The sequence below is a fragment of the Caretta caretta genome, chromosome 7 (genome assembly GCF_965140235.1).
Source record: "Caretta caretta isolate rCarCar2 chromosome 7, rCarCar1.hap1, whole genome shotgun sequence".
Classification (NCBI taxonomy): Eukaryota; Metazoa; Chordata; order Testudines; family Cheloniidae; genus Caretta; species Caretta caretta.
Window position 1 is genome coordinate 69,469,423 of NC_134212.1, and position 21,895 is coordinate 69,491,317.

Below are 21,895 nucleotides of genomic sequence, written 5' to 3' on the forward strand. Positions count from 1 at the left end.
ATGACTAGCTTTTCTGATGTCACACATGACTGACATTTAAATATTTTGTACAAGAGTATTCATGCAGCCATGTAAGATTGCTGTGATAGAACACTGACTGAATATTCCCCTCATGTAGAGAGTGAATATTTGAAATCATTCCAAACTAAACTTTTCTGGCCCTGATTCTCCTTTTCGAATACATCTAGACTGGAGTTTAGAGACCTACTGTAATCCGAGTTGAGAGACTGCTAATTAGCTGGAGTAGACTAACACCTTTGTGAAGGTTTAATCTAAATACTCCACAAATGTTTGTTGTGGGTTACAAATGTTTGATTTACCCTGAGGGATGCTCCAATATACAACAGTTTCTTGCGGGCTGTCCATGAACTGCTCCAGAATTTTTGTAATGATGTGGACTATGGAGATTCCCCCTCTCACCCTGGATGTGTCCCCTGTACCAGGGATTCAGAGAGGGCCAGGGTAGGTCTGTTCATGGCAGCCCTATGGTGTGCAGAAGCTGAGTTCTTCCCCAGCCTCTTTTGCGTCTAGTCTGGCAAGTGGGGGGGCACAATCTGTCCCATGTCACCTTATAAAGTCTGACATGTTGGAGTGTCCCTTGGAGTGTCTAATGCAGCTGTAGATGCTTGGTCCCTCTCAGTTGGTGCAGACAGTAATGTAGTGAAGTATACTGCAAGGAGTGTGGTGTGGGGTCCTTTCCCCAGGAACAATACGCATAACCAGGGAAGAGTTAAAACAAAACACAACCTAGTATATCCATGCAGTTACTGAAATTTATTCCTTAAAAAGATATTTGGTCATGCATTGTGATCAAGAAAGCAGCTGAAATTAGGGAGGAAAACAGAATCTGAGATCATCAGAGCTGCTCTGGTGCTGAAATGGAGCCTTTAAAGAAATGTAAATACAGCTTACTCCCACTTTAGGGCTACTTTATTCTGCCAGACCAGCATAAAGGGATCTTTAGTTTAAAATGAGAATCATTCTAATGAGTCATGTAATGACTCAGCAGACATTCTGAAAGCTAGGGGAGTAGGAGCTGCTCCATCCATCTCTCACAGTGTCCATCTCAAGCTCTGAGGCCTCCTGCCAACATTGCCTCAGCAGAGGACTCTGCATGTTGGGAAATAAAAATTGCAGTGGGCCTGGCCCACTTCCCAAACAGATTACCACAGCAGCCAGGGTGTCAGGCTGGGGGGGAGAGACACCCCCGCCTGCTGCACCTGTCTCTCCAGGGGGCTGAAGGGCACATCTTGCCACTAGTGCTAGGCCTGGGGAGAAAGAGAGGGCAGGAGAAGAAGGATCTTTATTTACAGTTTCTATGGAGGGAAGAGGCAGCTCCTTGCCCCTGTCCCTGCCACAGGGGGTGTTCCTGCTGTAGTGTAGCTAGGGCCCTGGATTGCCTGTAGGTACATGCAGCTGCAGTAACACAGTGTGGGTGCAAACTAGAAGTACAAATGGATATAAGTGTTGCATGTACAGTTTTGAAAATGAGGCCCAACATGTCAATGAGAGCTGTAGCCTGCACTATGTTTAATAGCATTTAGCAGACATCAGCGTGATAAATATGGTGGCTGTTGGCAAAAGATAACGTTTTATTGGAATACCCCAGCTGCCAGAGAAAGCAGCACCAACAGCTATGGAGAAACAAAGCCGGTGTTTTGACTCTCATCTCTCAGTATCTGGAGGGTCATCACAGCCTGCTTGACCACATTTGCATTGCTATGGCTACAAAGTTTTTCCAAGGTTTCTTTAATGTTGTCCTCTTCTACTTCTTGTTTCAAATCACCTGAAGGGAGATCAAACACAGACTTCAATGACATGCATGAGTCCAGACTCTGAAGGAGATACTACAATGTAAGGATGTATTACAGCCGCAGGTTAACTCCGCTGTGTTTTATTTAAATACAAACTTATTTAGAGTCTCACTTGGGATGATGATTTTTGGAAAGAAGTTAACTTATTTGCAAGTGTTAACTAATTGCCCTGTATAAATATCTTTTCTTTTATTACTTCACCCTTCCCAGAAGACCTAGTTGTAAAATAATAATTTTTCAGAATGTATTACAACAGCCATGCTCCTGCCTCCACCTCATGCTTTATATTTTGCTTCAGCATTTCATACCAGGAAGATTTGACACTCAGCATCAAAATTAAAAGATGTCTGTAGCGTGCTAATGAAATAGACCACTGAGAAAATCTTTACAGGTCAGATCCCCAGCCGCTGTAAACCAGCACAGCTCCACTGAAATCAATAGAGCTTTGTTGATTTATACCAGCTGAGGATCTGACCTACCTGGTTTATGGTTCAGCAGTCTGGGTCCATGGGGTGGTATGAGGACTGTTGGGATATAATAAATGGGAAAAAGTCTGCCCAGACAATAGATTTTTAAACTTAGAAATTCTTGGGTTTTCAAAAAATATTTAAAAATCTGGAACCCACTTTCAGGTTTCCCCTGAACCATTCTAGAAAAATGGGGATTAAAAAAAATCAGAACTATTTGGGCAGACTCTCTATTGACACATAGCAGACTTAGAGTCAGCTTAATCAGGCAGCTGGGGATTCCTCCCAGGAGAGGAATTTCTAGGCAGCATGGTGCCAGCATGGCAGTTGTTTGTCCACACCCCTCCCTAGCCTCTGTGTAGGGGACAACATGGCTAGGAGATGGGGGGTGGGGTCAGCGAGCCAGTATATCTTGAGCTAATTGGTTGCAAGGCTGTCGTACACATTTTGCTTTGGGTATGAGAGCTGGTGCATGCTAGCCCCAAAACTGAGGAAGCATGAAGGTGTCTGTGTTACTTTGCTCCCTCCTCTAGACTTTTGACTCTTGACTCCATCACAGGTAATTCCAATGACCTCAGTGGACTTCTCACAGGGAAAGGTGGTATCCCATGAGAGGAAGAATGGCTGTCTGGTCCTTACCTGGCAGAAAGAAAGAAACCTCTGAGTCTTGCTGCTGCTACTTTGTTGTTTGGATGCAACCTCGCATCTGGTTGAAAATACTTAGTGACACAGTTTTTGTAATGTCACAGTAACAGACATGGACAGGCGTTTAGTGCCAAAGTGAAATTACCTGAATTAAGAAGGCTGCACAGTAGGCCCATTGAATTATATTTCACCTCTGGACCTGTGCTCTCATCTTGTAGAAGCTTATGTAAGCTTCGAACTAGTCTCGACTCCTTAAGTGACTCTTCGATGACTTCTGAAAATAAAATTAGAATTATTTCCATGACACCTTATGTTTTCAATGAAAAATTCTTGGGTAACTTGCATATGAAAAATGAAGGTCTGTCAAACAAGATAGAAAACGGCTGACTTGCCTTAATGCAGATATAAGGCCTGGTCCAGTGAAGTGCTGAGCACCCCCCAGCACCTCGCAGTATCAGGCCCATAAAACAGCTCAGCCGTAGGTAGTAAATTTTCTACATCATGGCTTAATTCATATGTATCAATCTTTACTAGCCTTCCCTCACATTCTCATAGTTGTGGGTAGCTGACTTAATCTTCTGTATATAGATCTTTTTCTGACTTGACCAATGCTGGCAGCACTGATCCATGTCTAAGAGTACATTCCTTTCTGGCTTTAGTCCATGATGGAGCTTAGCATTAATATTGGCTTCTTATAGTTGGGTCTTAAATGCAATCGTTGTTGTTCTTCTGATTAGACTGTAAGATCTTCAGGATAGTGTCTTTTATGTCCTATATATGCAGCACCAATCTTAATAAATATCAAGCCCCATTTTTTCAAAGGTGCTGAGCAACCGCAAATCCAGTTGAAGCTGACGGGAGCTGTGAGTGCTCCATGCTACTAGGAATCCAACCTATTAATTGTAACTGTGAAGAGGAGGGTATTTCTTTCATTCAGAGCTTTTGCAGGATCCTTTAGCCTATTTTGTTATTTATACTTTCTCAAGTCTATCCAAAATGCCTCTGCTACAGTCCTCTTCCTATCTACCATGACACTACTTTATCCTTGAATCATCTTGCCTGTCATTTAAGAATGAAGGCCCAAACTAATTTTGACTCCACTAACATCTCTACACTCCTTTCCCCTATTAAAATTCTTGCTTCCTCTCTACTCTTCCTGATTCTCCCTTTGTCATGATCTTGGTTTCATGCCCTCTAACAAACTGACCAACAGGTATCAAATAACTTCTTGTCCCTATCTACCAAGCATCCTCGATTCTTCAAATCCCTCCCCAAAACCAACCGCTTCAAGAAATCCCTTGTTCCTGCTTCTTACTGGTAATCCCCAGTCCCTCTGCTTCTGTCCTGTTGACAGTAAAATAGACCATAATCTTTTCAAGGCTAGGAATATACCTTACATAAATTCTGTAAATCACTGTGCAAATTAACAGGGCTATAAAACACTTGTATAAATAACAAGAACGACATCTTAAATGATTACTCAGGCCAATGTTCTGGGGGAGGGAGGATACCTAAATTAATTGCAGATGCTATGGCCAGTGCAATCAGAGCTTCATTCTGCATGATAACATGTTCACTTGTTGTCATGGAAACCAGGTGCTTCACTCCTTGTGCCTGCTGGATGGCTTTGACTACTTCCTGTTGTCAGTCAAACAAAAGAAATGTGTCAGGTGAAAGGATCACAAATCAAAAGCTGAGGCACAAATAACACTGAGGTTACAAAAGGAAATCACGGTTCACCCCTGAAAGTCTCTGAATCGATTGGAAATGGTTCCCCTGCCATCACTGAAGCGCTATTCTGGATACATTCATTGTATTTTGCCTGCACTGCCAAAGAGAGAATTTTTTGTCAGCATTAGTCATTCACCTGAGCTTGAAAGCCACCTTGCGTTCCTTTAGCTGAAATAGCAATGTTTAGAGGTACTTCCCTTTTCTTTTACTCTTGTGGTTCCTCATGGTCAAGCTTTTAATTATTAAAGCTTCTCTAAATTAGTAGTGACTCATTTTTACTTTATTCCACTTTATGCAAAGTACAGCTCCATTTTATATCCTCTGTATAATCAATCAGAATAGCCTTAACATAAGCAACAAAGCCTTTGCTAACATATCAACAGCATATTGTCATCAGAAAACCTGCATTCATCCCTCCCTGAAGCAAGGACTAGGCAGCCTCCGTGAACTCTTTAGAATTTCTGAAAGAGATTTTGGTATATGACACAGGTGGGTTTTTTCAGCTGTTTGTGTTTTGTTTTTTTAATATTGGTTTCATGTTTGAACATGGTAAAATCTTTATGAAAAAGAAGATTGTACGTAGGATGCTTGATGGAGGAGTCAGGAACTGGTATTCAGTTAGGGTGTTTTTCTCCTCTAGGCTGCTGGTTCAAATCCAACCCAGCTTGCTGAGTGACTGAAAGTTATTACCAGCTGATGTCTGAAATTAATGTGAATTAAGTCCATTCCCATTGACAGGTGTCCATATCACAGAACAGCTACCACGCATGCACTAGGTGACTCCCTTATGGGTAGTTTCAGCAAAAAGGACTGTGTGGTTATGAGGGGTGATCGCTCTCCTACTCCAGAAAGGAGTCCGTCCATCTGAGGCATGTTGGAGGGGGGTATGGAAAAGCTTGTACTGATTCTGTGTGTGCTGTCAGCAAGCACACAGCAACAAGGATGCCAGCCTGGCAGTAAGCACTCTTGACAATTAAAAAAAAAAAATTATACCACTAATTTCATACTTGGGATCTGCTGTGCCGCAAGAGCGATGCCAGCAATCGGTTTGCTTCTCCACGAACACCAGCGTGCTCCTGGGCATCACACCATTGCACAAGTCTGTTGATCAGCAGGGGGTCCTGTCCTAGCATCTCTGCACTGTCAGCTGAAAAGAGAAGAATGGCATGTCCAGGTATTTACTCAGAGCCTGTAGCACAGAGGATGCAGTCTAAAAGAGAATCCTTGCGGATGTCTAATTCTGCTGATGACCTCACTTGCCCTACTGAAGGACACTGCTGTTTGGTTTGCAGGGTACCACACTCCACAAACAAGCTGTTTGGGACTATAGTACACTTGTGAGTCAGACATAAGACGTTCTAAGAAATTAAAAAGTTGTTGAATGTTAAAACGGGCGAATGGGAGTCAGGCTTCCTGGCACTTGGACAAAATCCCAGTTGTTATAAAACTGGCTTGCTCCATTGAAGTCAATGAGGCTACACTGATTTATGGCAGCTAGGCTTCTGGCCTAGCCACTGACTTACTGTGCAACCCTGGGCTAGTTACTTAAGATAGCCATGCAGGAATACCAGAATGGGGGGCAGGGGTCATGGCCCCATCACTTTAAAAAGTGGGAGGCCCTCCCACTTCTTGCTGGCTATAAGGTTGAGCGACAGGAGGGAAAGGGCAGAGACGAGCAAGCGGGGCACGAGGTCTATATTCCAATGCCTCTAGCACAATCTTTATTTGTATTGTGGTAGTGCCTAGAAGTCCTAGTCATGGACCAGAACTACTCTGTGCTTGGCGCTGTACAAATGAAAAGATGGTCTGTGCCCTAAAGAGCTTATAATATAACTAGGACCGTATCCAGAATATGACTTTTGGGTGTTGCCATAATGCACCCAAGAAGAAAGGAGGGCTGTCTGGAAAACAATTCCATCTTGTGCAAAATTTTGAGGTTTTGAAATTTTGTTTTTGTTCAGCATTGGCACAAAATAGAGACCCTATGAATTGTTTGCAAAAAAATCAGAGCTACACACAGACAGAGCTAGGGTTACCAACCCTTCAGGATTGTCTAGGGCAACATCTCTCAAACTGGGGTCTGTGGACCCCTGGGGGTCCGTGAGGGCACCCCAGGGGGTCTGTGGGCCCTGCTGATCAACTTCTCCCTCTCCCTCCTAGCTCCTCCTACACACCAGGGAACAGCTGTTCAGCGGTGTGCAGGAGGTGCTGGGACAGGGCATGCTAGGGAGAGGCAGCAGAAAGAGGTGGGTACGAGGAGGGGTGGGGCCTTGGGGAAAGGGGGGGCTTGGAGGTCCACAAAAAATTTTAAATCAAAATGGGGGTCCTTGGGTTCCTGAAGTTTGAGAACCACTGGTCTAGGAGACTTCAGGAATTAAAGATTCATCTTTAATTAAAAATTATGTTGTGAATCAACCTCCAGGAATATGTCCAACCAAAACTGGCAACCCTAGCCAGAGTCCAGAATAACCAATAACTGGTGATTAGGGCACACCTATGGGATGTGGAAAACCCAATTCAAGACCCTGCTCCAAATCAGGCAAGAGTAGGAACCTGAACCTGGGTGACATCCAAGGTGAAACTCTTAACCACTGGGCTATTGGCTTTTCTGGGGGTGGGTGGGGTGTCTTTTGTCTATAACCATCCATCCAGGACGTAAGAAAACTTCTGGACAAAATTTTCATCAAAACTTATGCTTTTGCAAAAAAAGTTTAGGTTTTGACAAATCAGCACCTGGGGGGCATTGTCCAAAAATTCAGCACCAGTTCTACCTAAAACTTCAGAAAAACCTCTCCAGTGCATCATCAAGGATCTACAACCTATCCTGAAGGACGACCCATCACTCTCACAGATCTTGGGAGACAGGCCAGTCCTTGCTTACTGACAGCCCCCCAACCTGAAGCAAATACTCACAAGCAATCCCACACCACACAACAGAAACACTAACTCAGGAACCTATCCTTGCAACAAAGCCTGTTGCCAACTGTGTCCACATATCTATTCAGGGGACACCATCATCGGGTCTAATCACATTAGCCACACGATCAGAGGCTCGTTCACCTGCACATCTACCAATGTGATATGTGCAGCAATGCCCCTCTGCCATGTACATTGGTCAAACTGGACAGTCTCTACGTAAAAGAATAAATGGACACAAATCAGACATCAAGAATGATAACATTCAAAAACCAGTTGGAGAACACTTCAATCTCTTTGGTCACTCGATTACAGACCTAAAAGTTGCAATTCTTCAACAAAACAACTTCAAAAACAGATTCCAATGAGAGACTGCTGAATTGGAATTAATTTGCAAACTGGATACAATTAACTTAGGCTTGAATAGATACTGGGAGTGGATGGGTCATTACACAAAGTAAAACTATTTCCCCTTGTTTATTCCCCACCCCTCACCGTTCCTCAGATGTTCTTGTCAACTGTTGGAAATGGCCCACCTTGATTATCACTACAAAAGGTTCCCCCCCCCGCCCGCCGCCCCCCCCCCCCCCGGCTCTCCTGCTGGTAATAGCTCACCTTAAGTGATCACTCTCATTACAGTGTGTATGGTAACACCCATTGTTTCATGTTCTCTATGTATATAAAGCTCCCCACTGTATTTTCCACTGAATGCATCCAATAAAGTGAGCTGTAGCTCACAAAAGCTTATGCTCAAATAAATTGCTTAGTCTCTAAGGTGCCACAAGTCCTCCTTTTCTTTTTGCGAATACAGACTAACAGGGCTGCTACTCTGAAACCTGGAAATTCAAAGTTACTCAGGAGAAAAATTAAAAAAACTTTCTCAAACCTCAGAAGAACACTTTTTTCTTTGTTAGACTTAATTCAAATTTTGAACAATGTTTGCAGGAGGTTCTTATTTGGTCTGAACCTATTCACCCATCCGTCCTTATCAGACCAGAGTCTTCTCATGAGATACCAAGATGTCAGGAATTCTAATCTTTGTGGGTGTCATGCAGAAACAACTCACTTGATAATCCTCTTTATAACCAAATGAGCCTCTAATTGTCTGCAGTAACTCATGAAGCCTTGTGCTTCTGAAGAAAATGGCTGCTACAACCCTTAAAAATTCCGACAACAGCAAAAGAGAGATTATGCATGATCCTGATGAACTCCTTTGATATCCGTATAGTTGTAACACACACAGTTCCACTGGAACATTATTGCAATTTAACTTAATTAAAGCCACATTGTTACACAGTGCTACTGATTAAAAATGGTTAGAAGCTGGAAAGTGCTACTCAGTGCAAAAAAAAGTGCTTGCAAAAGGGGTACTGAGGCATATAAAGTCTTTTGTTCTAACTAAATATAATGCTGTCTAGGGATCCACTCCTGTGAAGGTCTGAGCGCCACCAGGCAAACATTTAGTGCCTCAGTGCCCATTGCCCGCAATAGAAGTGGAGGGCATTCAGTACTTTTGTAGGATCAAGTCTTAGAATTCCACACAAAAAAAACACCAGAGATAAACCTGGAGGTATCTTTTCAATGTATACTTTTAGGAGATGAGGTAGGAGCAAAAGATGAGATGCAACTTGCTTCACCTCTCCTAAGCCTCAATGTAAAAGTAGAGTGCCCATCCACGTGGTCACAGAAACATTTAGTGCAGTAATTAATAGTTGGGGAGGGGTGCACAATCCCTTGTGCCCCATAGCCACAGGATATAGCTACCCAACCTCCCTTAACACTCCCTCAGCTCCTCTCTACACACCAGCCAGAGTGGTCATAGAACAGACCTGTCCTTTCTATTGTGTTTAAGCTTTAGGTCTAGCTTGTAGTTTGAGATTCAGTTGACTTTAAAGAATTATTTATTTATTTTAGCTTTTCAGGAGTGAGGGCAGTGTTGGTTGACTTCTTTGGTTGCCATGGGGCCATGATGTACACACCTAAGAAATCCAGGATTAAGAGGTGTTCCTTCTTGCCCTGCAATATTCCCTGCTTCATCTGGGCATGAAATGTGACTTTTATGTCTTGACTAGAGTGCATTTGGTACAGGCTGTTTGCCAGGTCTACTCAAAAAGTGTCCAATAGGAGGGCATTTTATATTTTTCTTCCATTTTCTCTCAGCCCCAGAATACTGAGGAAGGGTGGACAGGACAAAGTCAGAGTGGCAGCATAAGCATGGCAGAACTGGTTCTCAGAGCTTCTGGACCTGTCCAAAGATCACCCCCATTCACTTCTTCTGCATGAGGATCTCTTCACCCAGCAGAATGACAGAGACTTTTCACTTACTACCGTAAGTCACCTCCCGTGAGAGAATGGCAGTGGTTTCAAGGCCAGAACTGTTTGTATTTGTTTCAAGAGATCAGAGCAGTCCAGTTAGAGTCCAGACAGCTTTCTTCTAAGAGGTGCCATGTTGGCAAATAAAACCAGTTTAAAAGGCTTGCTCAAGGCAGAGGCCCTGACCCAGTTTCTTATCCAGTTGGACTTTCTGTTGACTCTGCTGGCAATAAAGCACTCTAAGCCCAAGTCTAATTAGACACCATTTAGAAGGAGAGACTCTTTATATCTTCAATTTATGGAATGTGGGGCTTGTGTAAATCGTGCCCACTTCCTAACATCCAGCTATTGCTTAAAAAGCTACTGTGGCCATGGGGCTAGGCACTCCTTTTCTTTTTGCAAATCTGTCAGTGTGGCTCCGCCAGCAGTACATTGGGGGAACGAGTTACTGTTGGGAAGTACCTCCTTTTGGTGGTGTGATGCTGACAGTGATAAGCACAAAGGCATCTAACTTGCTATAATTAGAGAGAAACATGCCTTTCTCAATTCTGTGAGCATCAGCATGCCCAGCAATTGTCAGAGTAATGAATTTACAATAGATAATGCAATTAACTAATTTAGTAGGGACTTGTTACACATTTCATGAGAGTGTTTCATGCGGTGTTAATTAAGGTCAATGTTGGCTCATGGGTAAACAGAACATAAGGCAATTAAAGACGGGCAGCTTCTGCACTTACTACCATGGAAGGATAAAACTTAAGTAGCATTTTAGATTTTCCCTACTCTACACTAGAATATGCTACATTATCTCAAAATCAGAAGAGGATTCTTGTTTCAGCTATTGCTGTCTCATTGGGGCCAATTTCTGATCTCACTTATACCAATGTAAATCTAAAATAATTGAACTGAAGTCACTGGAATCTTATAGGCGTACAACCAGTGTGAGCAAGAGCAGAAGCTGCCTCTTAGTGTTTTGTAATTCAGGGCTTATCCTAATGTTACTTAATTTCCTAAAAGTATCCTCTGATGCCTGTCATCTCAACTCTGAAGTGGTCACCTTTAACATTCTTCAAATAATCATAATAGACTGAATATTTTAGTAACTCTCTCCAAAGCATGAGAAGAAAAAATAGTTTTATTATGCTAAATTTCCTTGTAGTTTGTAATGTCATCCATCTACTGTGGTCAGATGCAAATGGAAACTTTCTATTGAATCAAAGATTTTTGTACTGATCACACAGATTCTAGGCCTGATTCTCCATTGCCTTGTACCTAGTGTATTCATTTGCAAATTGCTGACAAACCAACTGTGGTAATTTTATATGAGGCGGTAGAGAATCAGCTCTTTGTTTTCCCCACATAGCTGATGAATCCATGTGAGTAAAGACCTTACTCTGCGTGTGCCAGCAATCCGTGACAGTTCTGAAATGGGAACCCATCACTCAGTTTTCTGGATTTTTTTTCCTTGTTCTGGTCCTTAAACCTAATGCACAAGTCTGTGAGGAATATTGTTCTAGGTTATCTGCTCATGTGCACTGAAATAACTAAGATATCTCAAAAGCACGGGGTTTGCTTTCCCATGCCATGATATTCTGGTAGGACATTGTCTGGTTTGTGTCAGGATGAATCACCATATGATGGTAAATGGAGAGCACAAATTTCAAACTTGGATGCCTAAGCTGAGCGCCCATTCCTGCATCTTGGTTCTCAGAATGGCAATTAGATACATAAAATGAGTTTGTCATACTTTATGCCCATCTGTATAGCCAACTGTAGGCTTTGGGCTTCCAAACATGGAATTGAAGCACACGGTATCATCCTGTTACAATGCCCAAAAGAGATTCCGGTCTTTTGAAGATATGCAGCCAGACTTGCAGGATGTAGGATAAATCTGTAAGAATCAGGACTGTACAGAAATGTTTTAGAGTGCTAGAAACCTTCCCCCCCCACACACATCTTCTCGATCCTTTATATTCCCCAATTCTACTGTTCACTCACTTTAAACTGTCAGATTATAAAGCTTTGGCCCAATTATACTAATTTTATGCTGGCGTAACTCCATTAAAAATCTCTTGTTCAGGCCTTAGTTATTTCTCACTTAGATTTTTGCAACCTATTATTTCAGGCCTCTCCATATCTTATCTATTGCTGTCAAGATGTTTGAGTTTTTTGCTCAAGTGGACTTGACACACCGGACAAAATTCTCTGCTGTTTTAACTCTGCTGGTTTAGTGGAGTTATCTGCCGAGCATTTGGCCCATTGACTTTCCACATTTCCAAAGTGTATTTTCCCTTTCATTTGTAGCTTGCAAAACATTTCAAGGTGACATTAGTCTGTGCTCAGCAATTCTCTACCTTGACCATCTATTAACATTCGCAGTGTTCCAAGAAGTTTAAACTGCACAGGAGCCATCTCTGATCTCAAAAGCATCTGGATCCGCTCTGCTACGCCTTCCTCCAGCATCTGGACCTTGTTAGCAACTAGAAAGTGGAACCAGAAAGAGAGAACTTGATCATTTTGGAGAACGTGAACTTGTAGCTCAAATACTACAACGATGAAGACCATACAAGTTAGATATATTCAACTGACAGTTGCTTTTTCTGTGGTTACTAAACATTGACAAGTGGTAAGCCTTGGTTCAAATAAAGGTCAGAATTGTCTAAACCTTTTGGTCTTATACGGAGCTACACATATCACAGGAACAGTGTTCTTGTGAAAACACATTCACTCACTCACTCACTGCTTTTTCAAACCTGTTGGAATGCGAGGCCAGGGTTCAGAAAATTGTGCTCTCTGTTTGTTTATCCCTATCCAAGAGGAGATGCAGTAAAAATAATTTACGTTAGTTTGGAGGGTGAAGTGCCTTTGTATTTAAGATACCTGATGCTTTTGTTGCTGATACCATTGCTTCTCTGCTCTCCTTCCCTTACTAATCCTGTTTCTCTGCACCACTCTTTAGTGCAATAATTCCTGGTAATGATCAGAAGCGTCTCTGGAAAAAACCTGAACGCGGCTTAACTCAGCTACCAAAGTCTTTCTACAAAGTAATGTTATCCTCCCCTTCTGCATGTTTTTGTCTTTCCTGGGGCAACTGCATCAGGCAAGAATACTTCTGTCCTTTCCCTTACCGACCTTGCATGCATGCCAAGAAGCAGACACTAACTGTTAATTACCTTGTTTGTAATTTCCTTTGGTTCCAGTAGCACAAGCTCAAACCCCAGTCTCTTGATTGTAGTAGAATTCACCAGGAAACCCCTCTCTGTATTACTCAGTTTGAATCAATTAAAAAGACACCTCTTGTGCCCATCCGTAAGTTTTAGAACGTATCTAATTGATTTCCATCTTATGTTCTGTTTGACTTCCCTTGCAGTTTTATCTTATGCCCCGTTAAAGGTGTAGCCTGTGTAGTATTAATGCTGAGGAGGAGTATGTCCTCAGTATGGGGGCTCTGCTGATAATTTCCATATTTTGAGGCTTGCTTTAATGGCGATGGCTAGCAAAGACCTGGGATGAGAATAGGATTTCATAGGATTTCACAGAATTTATAAGTGCTGTGTTCCATACATTACTGCTCCTTTTAAGTAAATCACAGTGTGTGGATTTTCTTTCTTTCAACATTCTCCAGTTGCTTTCATTAGTTCCTTTCATGCAGCCTCTGGCAACTGATAGATTTCTTTAGTTAGCCTCCATCTATGATTTTTTTCCTTTTCATGTTCTGATGCACAGCTTTTTAGTTTCCCAGAAGAAACTCACACTTCAAAAGATCATGATTTGTTTGTAATAGACATGTGAACAACGAAGATTACCAAAATTAAATTAGACTCTAAATCAATGCACAAATATCTGATAACACATAGTTCAGCACATTAAAGTACAACCGCACAAGCCATTAAGATTGGCTGGCATTTGGTCTGTCCTAGCAAGGAAGGATACAGGAGGAATTAAACTGCAGCTTGATAGACCCTATAAACTGTACAAGGTCTGGGTCATTCACGGCTTGGTTAAGAAACCTCCAAGGAACATTTAGGTCCTATACTACAGAAAGTGGGACTGGGGATTCACTGAAGGGGGTTCTTCCTCTTGAGTCCATATCATACCAATGTCCCAGACTGCTGTTTGGGAGAATTGAGCACTGGAAGAGCTATCTTTCAGATGAGGGATTGATCAATGTCCTCGCTACTTGTAATCATTAAAGATCCCACAGGACATAGTACAAGAATAAAATCAATGAGAGTTTTTGAAGTTTTGAAAATCTCACCCTACAGTCTAATGTAGGTAATTACATCATGCCTACCTAAATTACCCTCACGGTTTCAGCTGGATAAGGTATTATTTCTCCCTTCCCGGCTTAAAGTGTTGTGTAGTATTGCTCTGCACTGTTAAACAGCTGTTAAATTTCCTCCCAGAGACTGCAGCACCAGTGTTTGTATTCCAAGATCAGACTGTTTGTAAAGAGTCTGCCTTGTGCTACTGTACGTAGTGCAGCACTGAGGGAAGGTGCCACGAGCCTAGGAAGGAGCTTTTTTAAAAGCAGATGCAGAATAAGTACTGTCATTGCCAAGCCAGAGCCTGTGCACATAATCCTAAGGCTTAGCCACTGAAGGGGACAGGTTCCTGGCTAAAGTCAAGCAGAGAGACAGTGGAAGGTCAGTACTAAGGAGTCCAGGAATTGGAGAGCAGAAACTTTAGGTTAGTTCACGTGCAAAGGCACAGTCAGATGATCAGCAGAATGTGATGTCTGTAGAATAACTTATTAATTTTTGCTATATAATTATATAATTTTTGCATGGGTATTATCTCAGCATTTCTGTGCTAGAAGGCTTCCCTGAAATGGGAAGTAGTGCTCAACCATCTGTTACTTCCAGGTTATGACTAATAAAGCACCTTTCTTTGCTTTAATCATTTGTCCTTCTCTGTGCTCCCTCACCACAATGTCAGAGCTTCCGTGTAGGAGGGTAGGTATATGACTTGTCTGGGATTTATATGCCTGCATAGCATGGACATCTTGTGCACTTGACCCTGTTACACACTTGTAACTAAAGCTACTTTGCAGTAAAGCCATGTATGTCATGCAATGCCAGATTGTTCTTAAATGAAAGAAATATGGTTTAGCTATAGAGCTGGGTAGGAACTGGATTTTTAATTTTGTGGGAAATTCCATTATTTAAAAAAAAATCTGTTCTAAAATCGATCAAAAGCAAATAATGAAATTTCCCAAAACATTAAATGTTTTGATTAAAAAATAATTTGGATTTTTGATCCTTTAAAACTTGTAAAAACTTGTTTTGGAAAGTTGTTTCAAAAACTGAAACAGTGAGTTCCAAGAATGTCAAAATGGGACGTTTCAACAGTATTGAAAAGCTTCATTTTATTTTTTTTCTGAACAAAATTGTCAGAAACATTTTTAAACACTTTGATTTTGATTAAAAACAGCTCTAGTTAAACATCCCATAAAAATTGTTGTACACTTTTAGCACCAAGAAACACCTGTATGTTGGGCTGTGTCGACTAACGTGTCCACACACACACACACACACACTAAATATATATATATGCATGCACTGGTTTATGCAAGATGTTACATTAGGAAATTTTAGAAAATTTATCCTCTTCACCTTTCAAATGAATATCACCAGTTTAGAACAATTGACCGGGCCTGTGCTATGAAGTACATTGCATTAAAAAACCCCCACAAAAATACACACATACACACACACACATATTATGGCCAACTTTATCACTCTAGTTTGATCAACATACAGGCCTCATGCTGTTCACCAGGGTACCTAACTTTAAACATGAGTATTGAGAGAAATAAATGAACTTCTGAAATGAAACTCATATTTTCTTCAGAGAGAAACCATTTACCAAATATTAAAAGGAGGCAGTGGAGAAGAGGCACAAGATCTAGCAAGTAATCAATAGAAGGATACAAATATATTCCATGGCATTAATTTTGATTTATTTTGACAAAGTCTTGGACATTTTTATCATATAAAGTCAGCATTTTGTGCTCAGACAAGTTAAACAACCTGGTCAGTTTAGTATTGAAGAGGGGACCTCCAAGAACACCCTGTTGCTGCAGATAAGAGTAGAGTATTGGTGGCTCTGTAGTTGGCACTCTTTCCTCTGAGCCAGTGCTAAATCAGTGCCCCACCATCATTTTGGGTGGCACTGTACTGTTAGAAGTGTTCAGACAAATTAATTCCTGCTCTCAATTGCACTCCCGGACAGCAGAGCTGCGTTGGACATGAGATGAGGTGTAGAACCAATGTCCTGATTTATTTATTAATGATCCCAAGAGCAGAAACTCTACACTGCAACATATAGGTCAAATTTTAACTCATTCTAAATTAGTATTGGTTTCAAAGAAGGAGAGGAGCGGTTTTGTAAAATCCCTTGAAGATATAATGTGATATAATTCCTTCCTGCTCCCTACGCTGCTTAAAGTGTATCTACTGTTCTTCATTTCCTGTCCTGTTATATAGTGTTTGTGCGACTATATGTTAAGCCATTTCAGTGGTGACTAATAAGATCCCCGTGGATAATTCGAAGCTCCTTAACTTTCTGCACATAGAATCATAGAATATCAGGGTTGGAAGGGACCTCAGGAGGTCATCTAGTCCAACCCCCTGCTCAAAAGCAGGACCCATACCCAATTAAATCATCCCAGCCAGGGCTTTGTCAAGCCTGACCTTAAAAACGTCTAAGGAAGGAGATTCCACCACCTCCCTAGGCAACGCATTCCAGTGTTTCACCACCCTCCTAGTGAAAAAGTTTTTCCTAATATCCAACCTGAACCTCCCCCACTGCAACTTGAGACCATTACTCCTTGTCCCGTCCTCTTCCACCACTGAGAATAGTCTAGAACCATCCTCTCTGGAACTACCTCTCAGGTAGTTGAAAGCAGCTATCAAATACATGAGTAGTCCTAGTGAGTTAGTCACATGCATGAGTTATTTTGCAGGAAAAAAAGCTCAGGTACCTGTCAGAATCTGAAAATGCACCAGAATCTGTGACTTCAGTGGATCTACACTAGGTATTGACCTGTCCCTCCATGGGCACCAGTTGTTTATGAATAGGAGATTGTCTACCCGCTCTGTACCTGGGATAGCAAGGTTTCGAAGGGCACTGAGTGCAGCATGTTGAACAGAAACGTCCCCATTCTCCACATGTTGCTCTAAAAGGTCCAAAAGCTGAAGTACCACTCCCAGCTGCACCATCCGTACACAGTTGCCGTCTTAAGAAAGAGGGGAAAAAAACATTCAGGAGGAGAGATGAGACACAGCGATAGTTGTTATGCCCAGCAGTGTTCCACTGGGGAACGCCAGGAACTATTGGCCTGGATTTTTTGTGGTTCAACAGGGATCATGCTTTAGCAAGAGCAATGGCAATCCTTAGCTGCACAGAACTTGCCCTCATGCTCAGCAAAGGTGACCTTAAGCTACCTTTACACCTGCCCTGAGCTTGCTTCCAGCACAAGTTAACTTATGCCAGCTAAAATGGTCTGCTAGGGCTTTGGACTCGCTGTCTGTAGGCCCCAGTTTACCCTCCAACAAGCCCCAATTCCATGATGGTAGAATCCTTTGCTTCCTCATTAGGGCAGCTTTAATGTCATTCAGTGCCACTTTAGAGGCACCAAGAGATCTTAGGAGCACTGAGGATCTAGCCCATCAAGTGTGATTCTGATCTCACACTGATTTTACACTGCTATAACTCCACCAACTTCAGTAGAATTACTGCTGATTAACAGGTGTGAGAAGAGAATTGGGTCCATAGTTACTTTAGCCTCTTCGGTAAATTCTGATCTTGCATTTATTACACTGGTGAAATTCCCATTGACTTAATGAGTTACCTGTTTAACACTGGTGAGAGTCAGAGCAAAATAATCAGTCCCAAGAAATCCCTGCTTTGTATTGCACTTTCTCCAAATACCCTCCTTAGTGATGTACTTATCTTGAAACTCTTATGCCTTTGTTTTCTGTATATTACACTGTGATGGGGTGTACCAACTATGCACTGTCCCAGCAAGGGTTAACCACACACTTTGCGCCTGGGAGGCCATGCCCCCTTGCCCTTGCTTGGCATGCTCCCGGTGGAGGGAGCATATAAAAGGAAGTAGCTCAGCTCACTCTGGGCTGACTGAGGAGGAGAGCAGATGTGTGCTACAGACTCCTGCCAGAGTCCCAGCCTGAAGGGGCCAAAGATGCTGAATCCACTGTGGCACCCTGGCTGACCATGTAGGATGAGGGAGACAGGAAGCCGCTACCCTTTGAGGGACTACAGGATTTGGAGCCAAGGGTAGGCAGTGGCCCAGGGAATACATTTGACGATATGAGAACCTGAAACCAGGAAGGCTGGTTCCACATGGCTCTGGGTTGGGACCCCATGGAGTAGGGCAGGCTCATGTCCCCTACCCTAACCCCCCTTTGGCCTGAAACCCTGCTACATATACCTTTTATTTCTAAGAACCCTTTGTCATCAGAGCTGCTGCAGCCTCCTACAGAAGAGACATATGAAGTTGTGCTCTCAGGGAAACTTTCCTTTAGGTCCTTCTTGTTCTAATTTTTCTTAATCCCCGTCTTCCCTTAATTCCTGTGTGTCCAGGAAATCCTTCCCCAAGAAAGTGTTGAGTTATATGCCCTTTGGTGCAGTAGGGTGCCTATACTGCTAAAGAACAAATTTTTGCTAGTATAATTATTGGCCCAGAGGAAAAAAGTCATTTCTGGTATTAGTTGAACTTTGCTATAGTCAGGGCAATGCTTCCTACCCCTACCCCCTCTTAATGTAAACTCTGGTAAAATATAGGAAAGAAAACTGAGTACTGCATACCACAGGCTGGTATAAATCTGTGAAGTTCCAGTCACTTCAATGGAGCTATACCAGATGAGGATCTGGCTCTAAAAGAGGGCTTAAATCAGGGGTGGGCAAACTTTTTGGCCTGAGGGCCACATCTTGGTATGAAAATTGCATGGCGGGCCATGAATGTTCATGAAATTGGAGTTGGGGTGCAGGAGGTAGTGAGGGCTCTGGCTGGGGGTGTGGGCTCTGGGGTGGGGGCAGAAATGAGGAGTTCAGGGTGCGGGAGGAGGCTCTGGGCTGGGGCTGGGGGTTGAGGTGCATGGGGAGGGGAAAGGCTCCACCTGGAGGTGCAGGCTCTGGAGTCAGGCTAGGGATGAGGGATTTGGGATCTAGGAGGGTGCTCCAAGCTGGGACCAAGAGGTTCAGAGGGTGGGAGGGGGATTGGGGCTGGGGCATGAGAGGGGGTCAGGGGTGCAGGCTCTGGGTGGCGTTTACCTGAAACAGTGGCATGTCCCCACTCCAGCTCCTATATGGAGATGTGGCCAGGCTTTGCATGCTGCCCTGTCCTCCGGTACCGCCCCTGCAGCTCCTATTAGCCGCAGTTCCAGGCCAATGGGCATTGCGGGGGTGGCACTTGAGGTGGGGGCAGTGCACACAGCCCCCTGGCTGCCCCTAAGCATAGGAGCTGGCGGGGGGATATGCCGCTGCTTCCAGGAGCCTTGGCATACACGCACGGCACGACTGCGGATCCCGCTCCCCAGCTGGAGTGCAGCAGCAGGGCAAGCCCCAGACCATGCTCCCCAACAGGAGCTCGAGGGTCGGTTTAAACCAGCTGGAGGTGGCCCCTGGGCCATAGTTTGCCCACCCCTAGTTTAAATCCATTATACAGTCAACAAAATTATTTCAACTGATTTTTTTTCTTCAGAATTTCTCTCCCTGCAACTGATTGACCTTATTTAACTTCTTCTAAACTATAGGATTGTTCAATGCCTTTTCCAGTGCAATGTCTATCTCTTCCTGATCTGTGCTGAGGGATGCAAGGTTCTTTTCGATGTGCGTGTCTCTAGCATCATTACCACCATTGCATTTCAGCTAAACTATGGTTTTTCCTTTGTTACATATCTCAGTTGAAACTTGTCAAATACGTGTGACGTTTAAAAGTGTACTTGTGTGAAAACCAACATTCCTTGCGATTTTGCGAATTTTATTCAAGAAAAATCTTTTAATTTCCATTCATGAATGTAGCTTTTAATGGTGACATTTTGTCTGTGATTTCTCGGAGATGCTCCCCTGCAAGATCCTGGGTATTTTGAGATCAGAGGCCTGAGAAAATTCACAAGTCTCTGGGTAGCCATGTATTCTTTCTGGAAAGAAGTTAAGGATTTTGTTTGACAGAATGTTACAGGTAAAATATGTAGTGTGAGGTTTTTTAATTATTTCAGTATAGACTTGAAAGTGTCTCACTTCCACTGCACTTTTAAAAAAAAAAAAATATACAAGCTAGAGAGAGAAATGAGAATACCCTTCCTCCTCTAGTAATATGCAAACAGCCACAATTCCTTTAGTGGCCATCTTTCTTTGACTGTTGCAAAGCTCCCAAGAGGCTTTTTTTCTGTGGATTTTTACCTGTATGGTGTAAGTCTTGCATGCACCTTCAATTTAATGGCTCACAGTTAAAACTGGCTAGGAACTGTTATTTTCTCAGCTGCAAAAGCGGTCATCTTTTCACTGCCTCATCAGAGGTCCCTTAGCACTGCAATCAAATAGCCACAGGGTTTATTTACTTAGATTAAAGGCTGTGCATACATCAGCAGCACAGACTGAGGCCAGATAGGGATTATTCTTATTCTTCTACCCAGAATGTCTAATGTTGGGGGTGGAGGGGATGGCAGAGGGGGTCAAGGAATAAAAAAGTCATTCAGTCAAACGTATTAAATCAGTTAACAAGTTTTTTAAAGGCATAGAGGACATTTCCAGTGAGCAATCATGTACAATGTTCACTGCTAGGTGAAATGCAATGAAGAACTCAAGCCTCTGTGTGTGTGTATGTGTGTGTGAGAACAGAAAGAGTTAGGGATGAGGCTATGTCATTTGTTAATGATGCCTCTCAACCATGTCCTTTGAATGTAAGTGCAGTTCATTTCCTCTCCTATAGGCAATGCCACTTCTTTATGTACCTCTGCTTATGGTCCTTAGCAATCACTGTTGCTTTCTTTACACTGAGGGTACTTAGTGTGACAAAATGGTCTCCCTTGAAATTTCATCCCTAATTTCAAGCCACTCAATTTTTCTTCTGAAATGACTGTGGGTAAAATGTTCCAGAGCACATAAGTGTCTTTTGGAAATGGAATTTATACACTTAGGAACCTGTGTCATTTGGTGATTTTGGAAGTTTTATCCTACATCAGAATGAAGGGGAAGCAGGGTACACATACAGCCCCTGGCATCAGGGGAATAGGGGGCACCCAGAACCCCTGGCAGGGGAGGAGAGAGTGGGTGGAATGCATGGAGTCCCTAAAATAAGAGCGGGAGGGGAGGGTTGCCTGGAGCCTCTAGTACAGGGGTCGGCAACCTTTCAGAAGTGGTGTGCTGGGTCTTCATTTATTCACTTAATGTTTTTAGAAGGTCTCTCTCGAGGTCTATATAACTAAACTATTGTAAAGTAAACAAGGTTTTCAAAATGTTTAAGAAGCTTCATTTAAAATTAAATTAAAATGCTGATCTTACACCGTCGGCCCTCTCAGCCTGTTGCCGGCCTGTGGTTCCATTCACCTAGGCTGGCAGTGGGCTGAGCGGGGCCGGTGGCCAGGACCCCAGACTGGCAGTGGGCTGAGCAGCTCACCCCACTGCCACTCAGGCCACTGCTGGTCTGGGGTTCCATCCGCCGGCTCCTGCCAGCCAGGGTCCTGGCTGCCAGCCCCGCTCAGCCCGCTGCCAGTCTGGGATCCTGGCCCTGCCTACAGAGTGGGTACCTACCTTCTCCCCTGGTTCTAGCCCATTCTCTTCCTCTCTCTCTGCACTGAGCTGAGGGTGGGAGTGCACTGAGCACAGGGCTGGGGGTGAAGGAGCAGGTTGGGGCAGGGTCTGGCCAGGAGCTACAATGAGGGAGGGGGCTCAGGGTTGGGGCAGGAGGTTTGGGTGTGGAGTGCTTACCTGGGCAGCTCCCATTTGGTGTGAGGGGTGCAGGTGGGAATGTGGGGAGGGAGG

At 43.2% G+C, this 21,895-nt stretch overlaps 1 protein-coding gene across 3 annotated transcripts in view; it reads right to left on the reverse strand.

Annotated features, from left to right (window-relative positions):
* Positions 1 to 755: 755 nt before the first annotated feature.
* Positions 756 to 21,895, reverse strand: part of LOC125639841 (rap1 GTPase-GDP dissociation stimulator 1-like) — a 53,763-nt gene continuing 32,623 nt past the window's right edge. For 2 of the 3 annotated variants that reach the window (XM_048857587.2, XM_048857589.2), the window contains 6 exons: positions 16,992 to 17,126; positions 12,241 to 12,366; positions 5,665 to 5,804; positions 4,438 to 4,564; positions 3,072 to 3,200; positions 756 to 1,786 (listed from right to left, as the gene is read on the reverse strand). In XM_048857587.2, coding sequence (XP_048713544.2) covers positions 1,635 to 1,786; positions 3,072 to 3,200; positions 4,438 to 4,564; positions 5,665 to 5,804; positions 12,241 to 12,366; positions 16,992 to 17,126 — 809 coding nt within the window. In that variant the 3' untranslated portion in view covers positions 756 to 1,634. The remainder of the gene's footprint in view (positions 1,787 to 3,071; positions 3,201 to 4,437; positions 4,565 to 5,664; positions 5,805 to 12,240; positions 12,367 to 16,991; positions 17,127 to 21,895) is intronic. The other variant, XM_048857588.2, reaches the window with a different exon arrangement.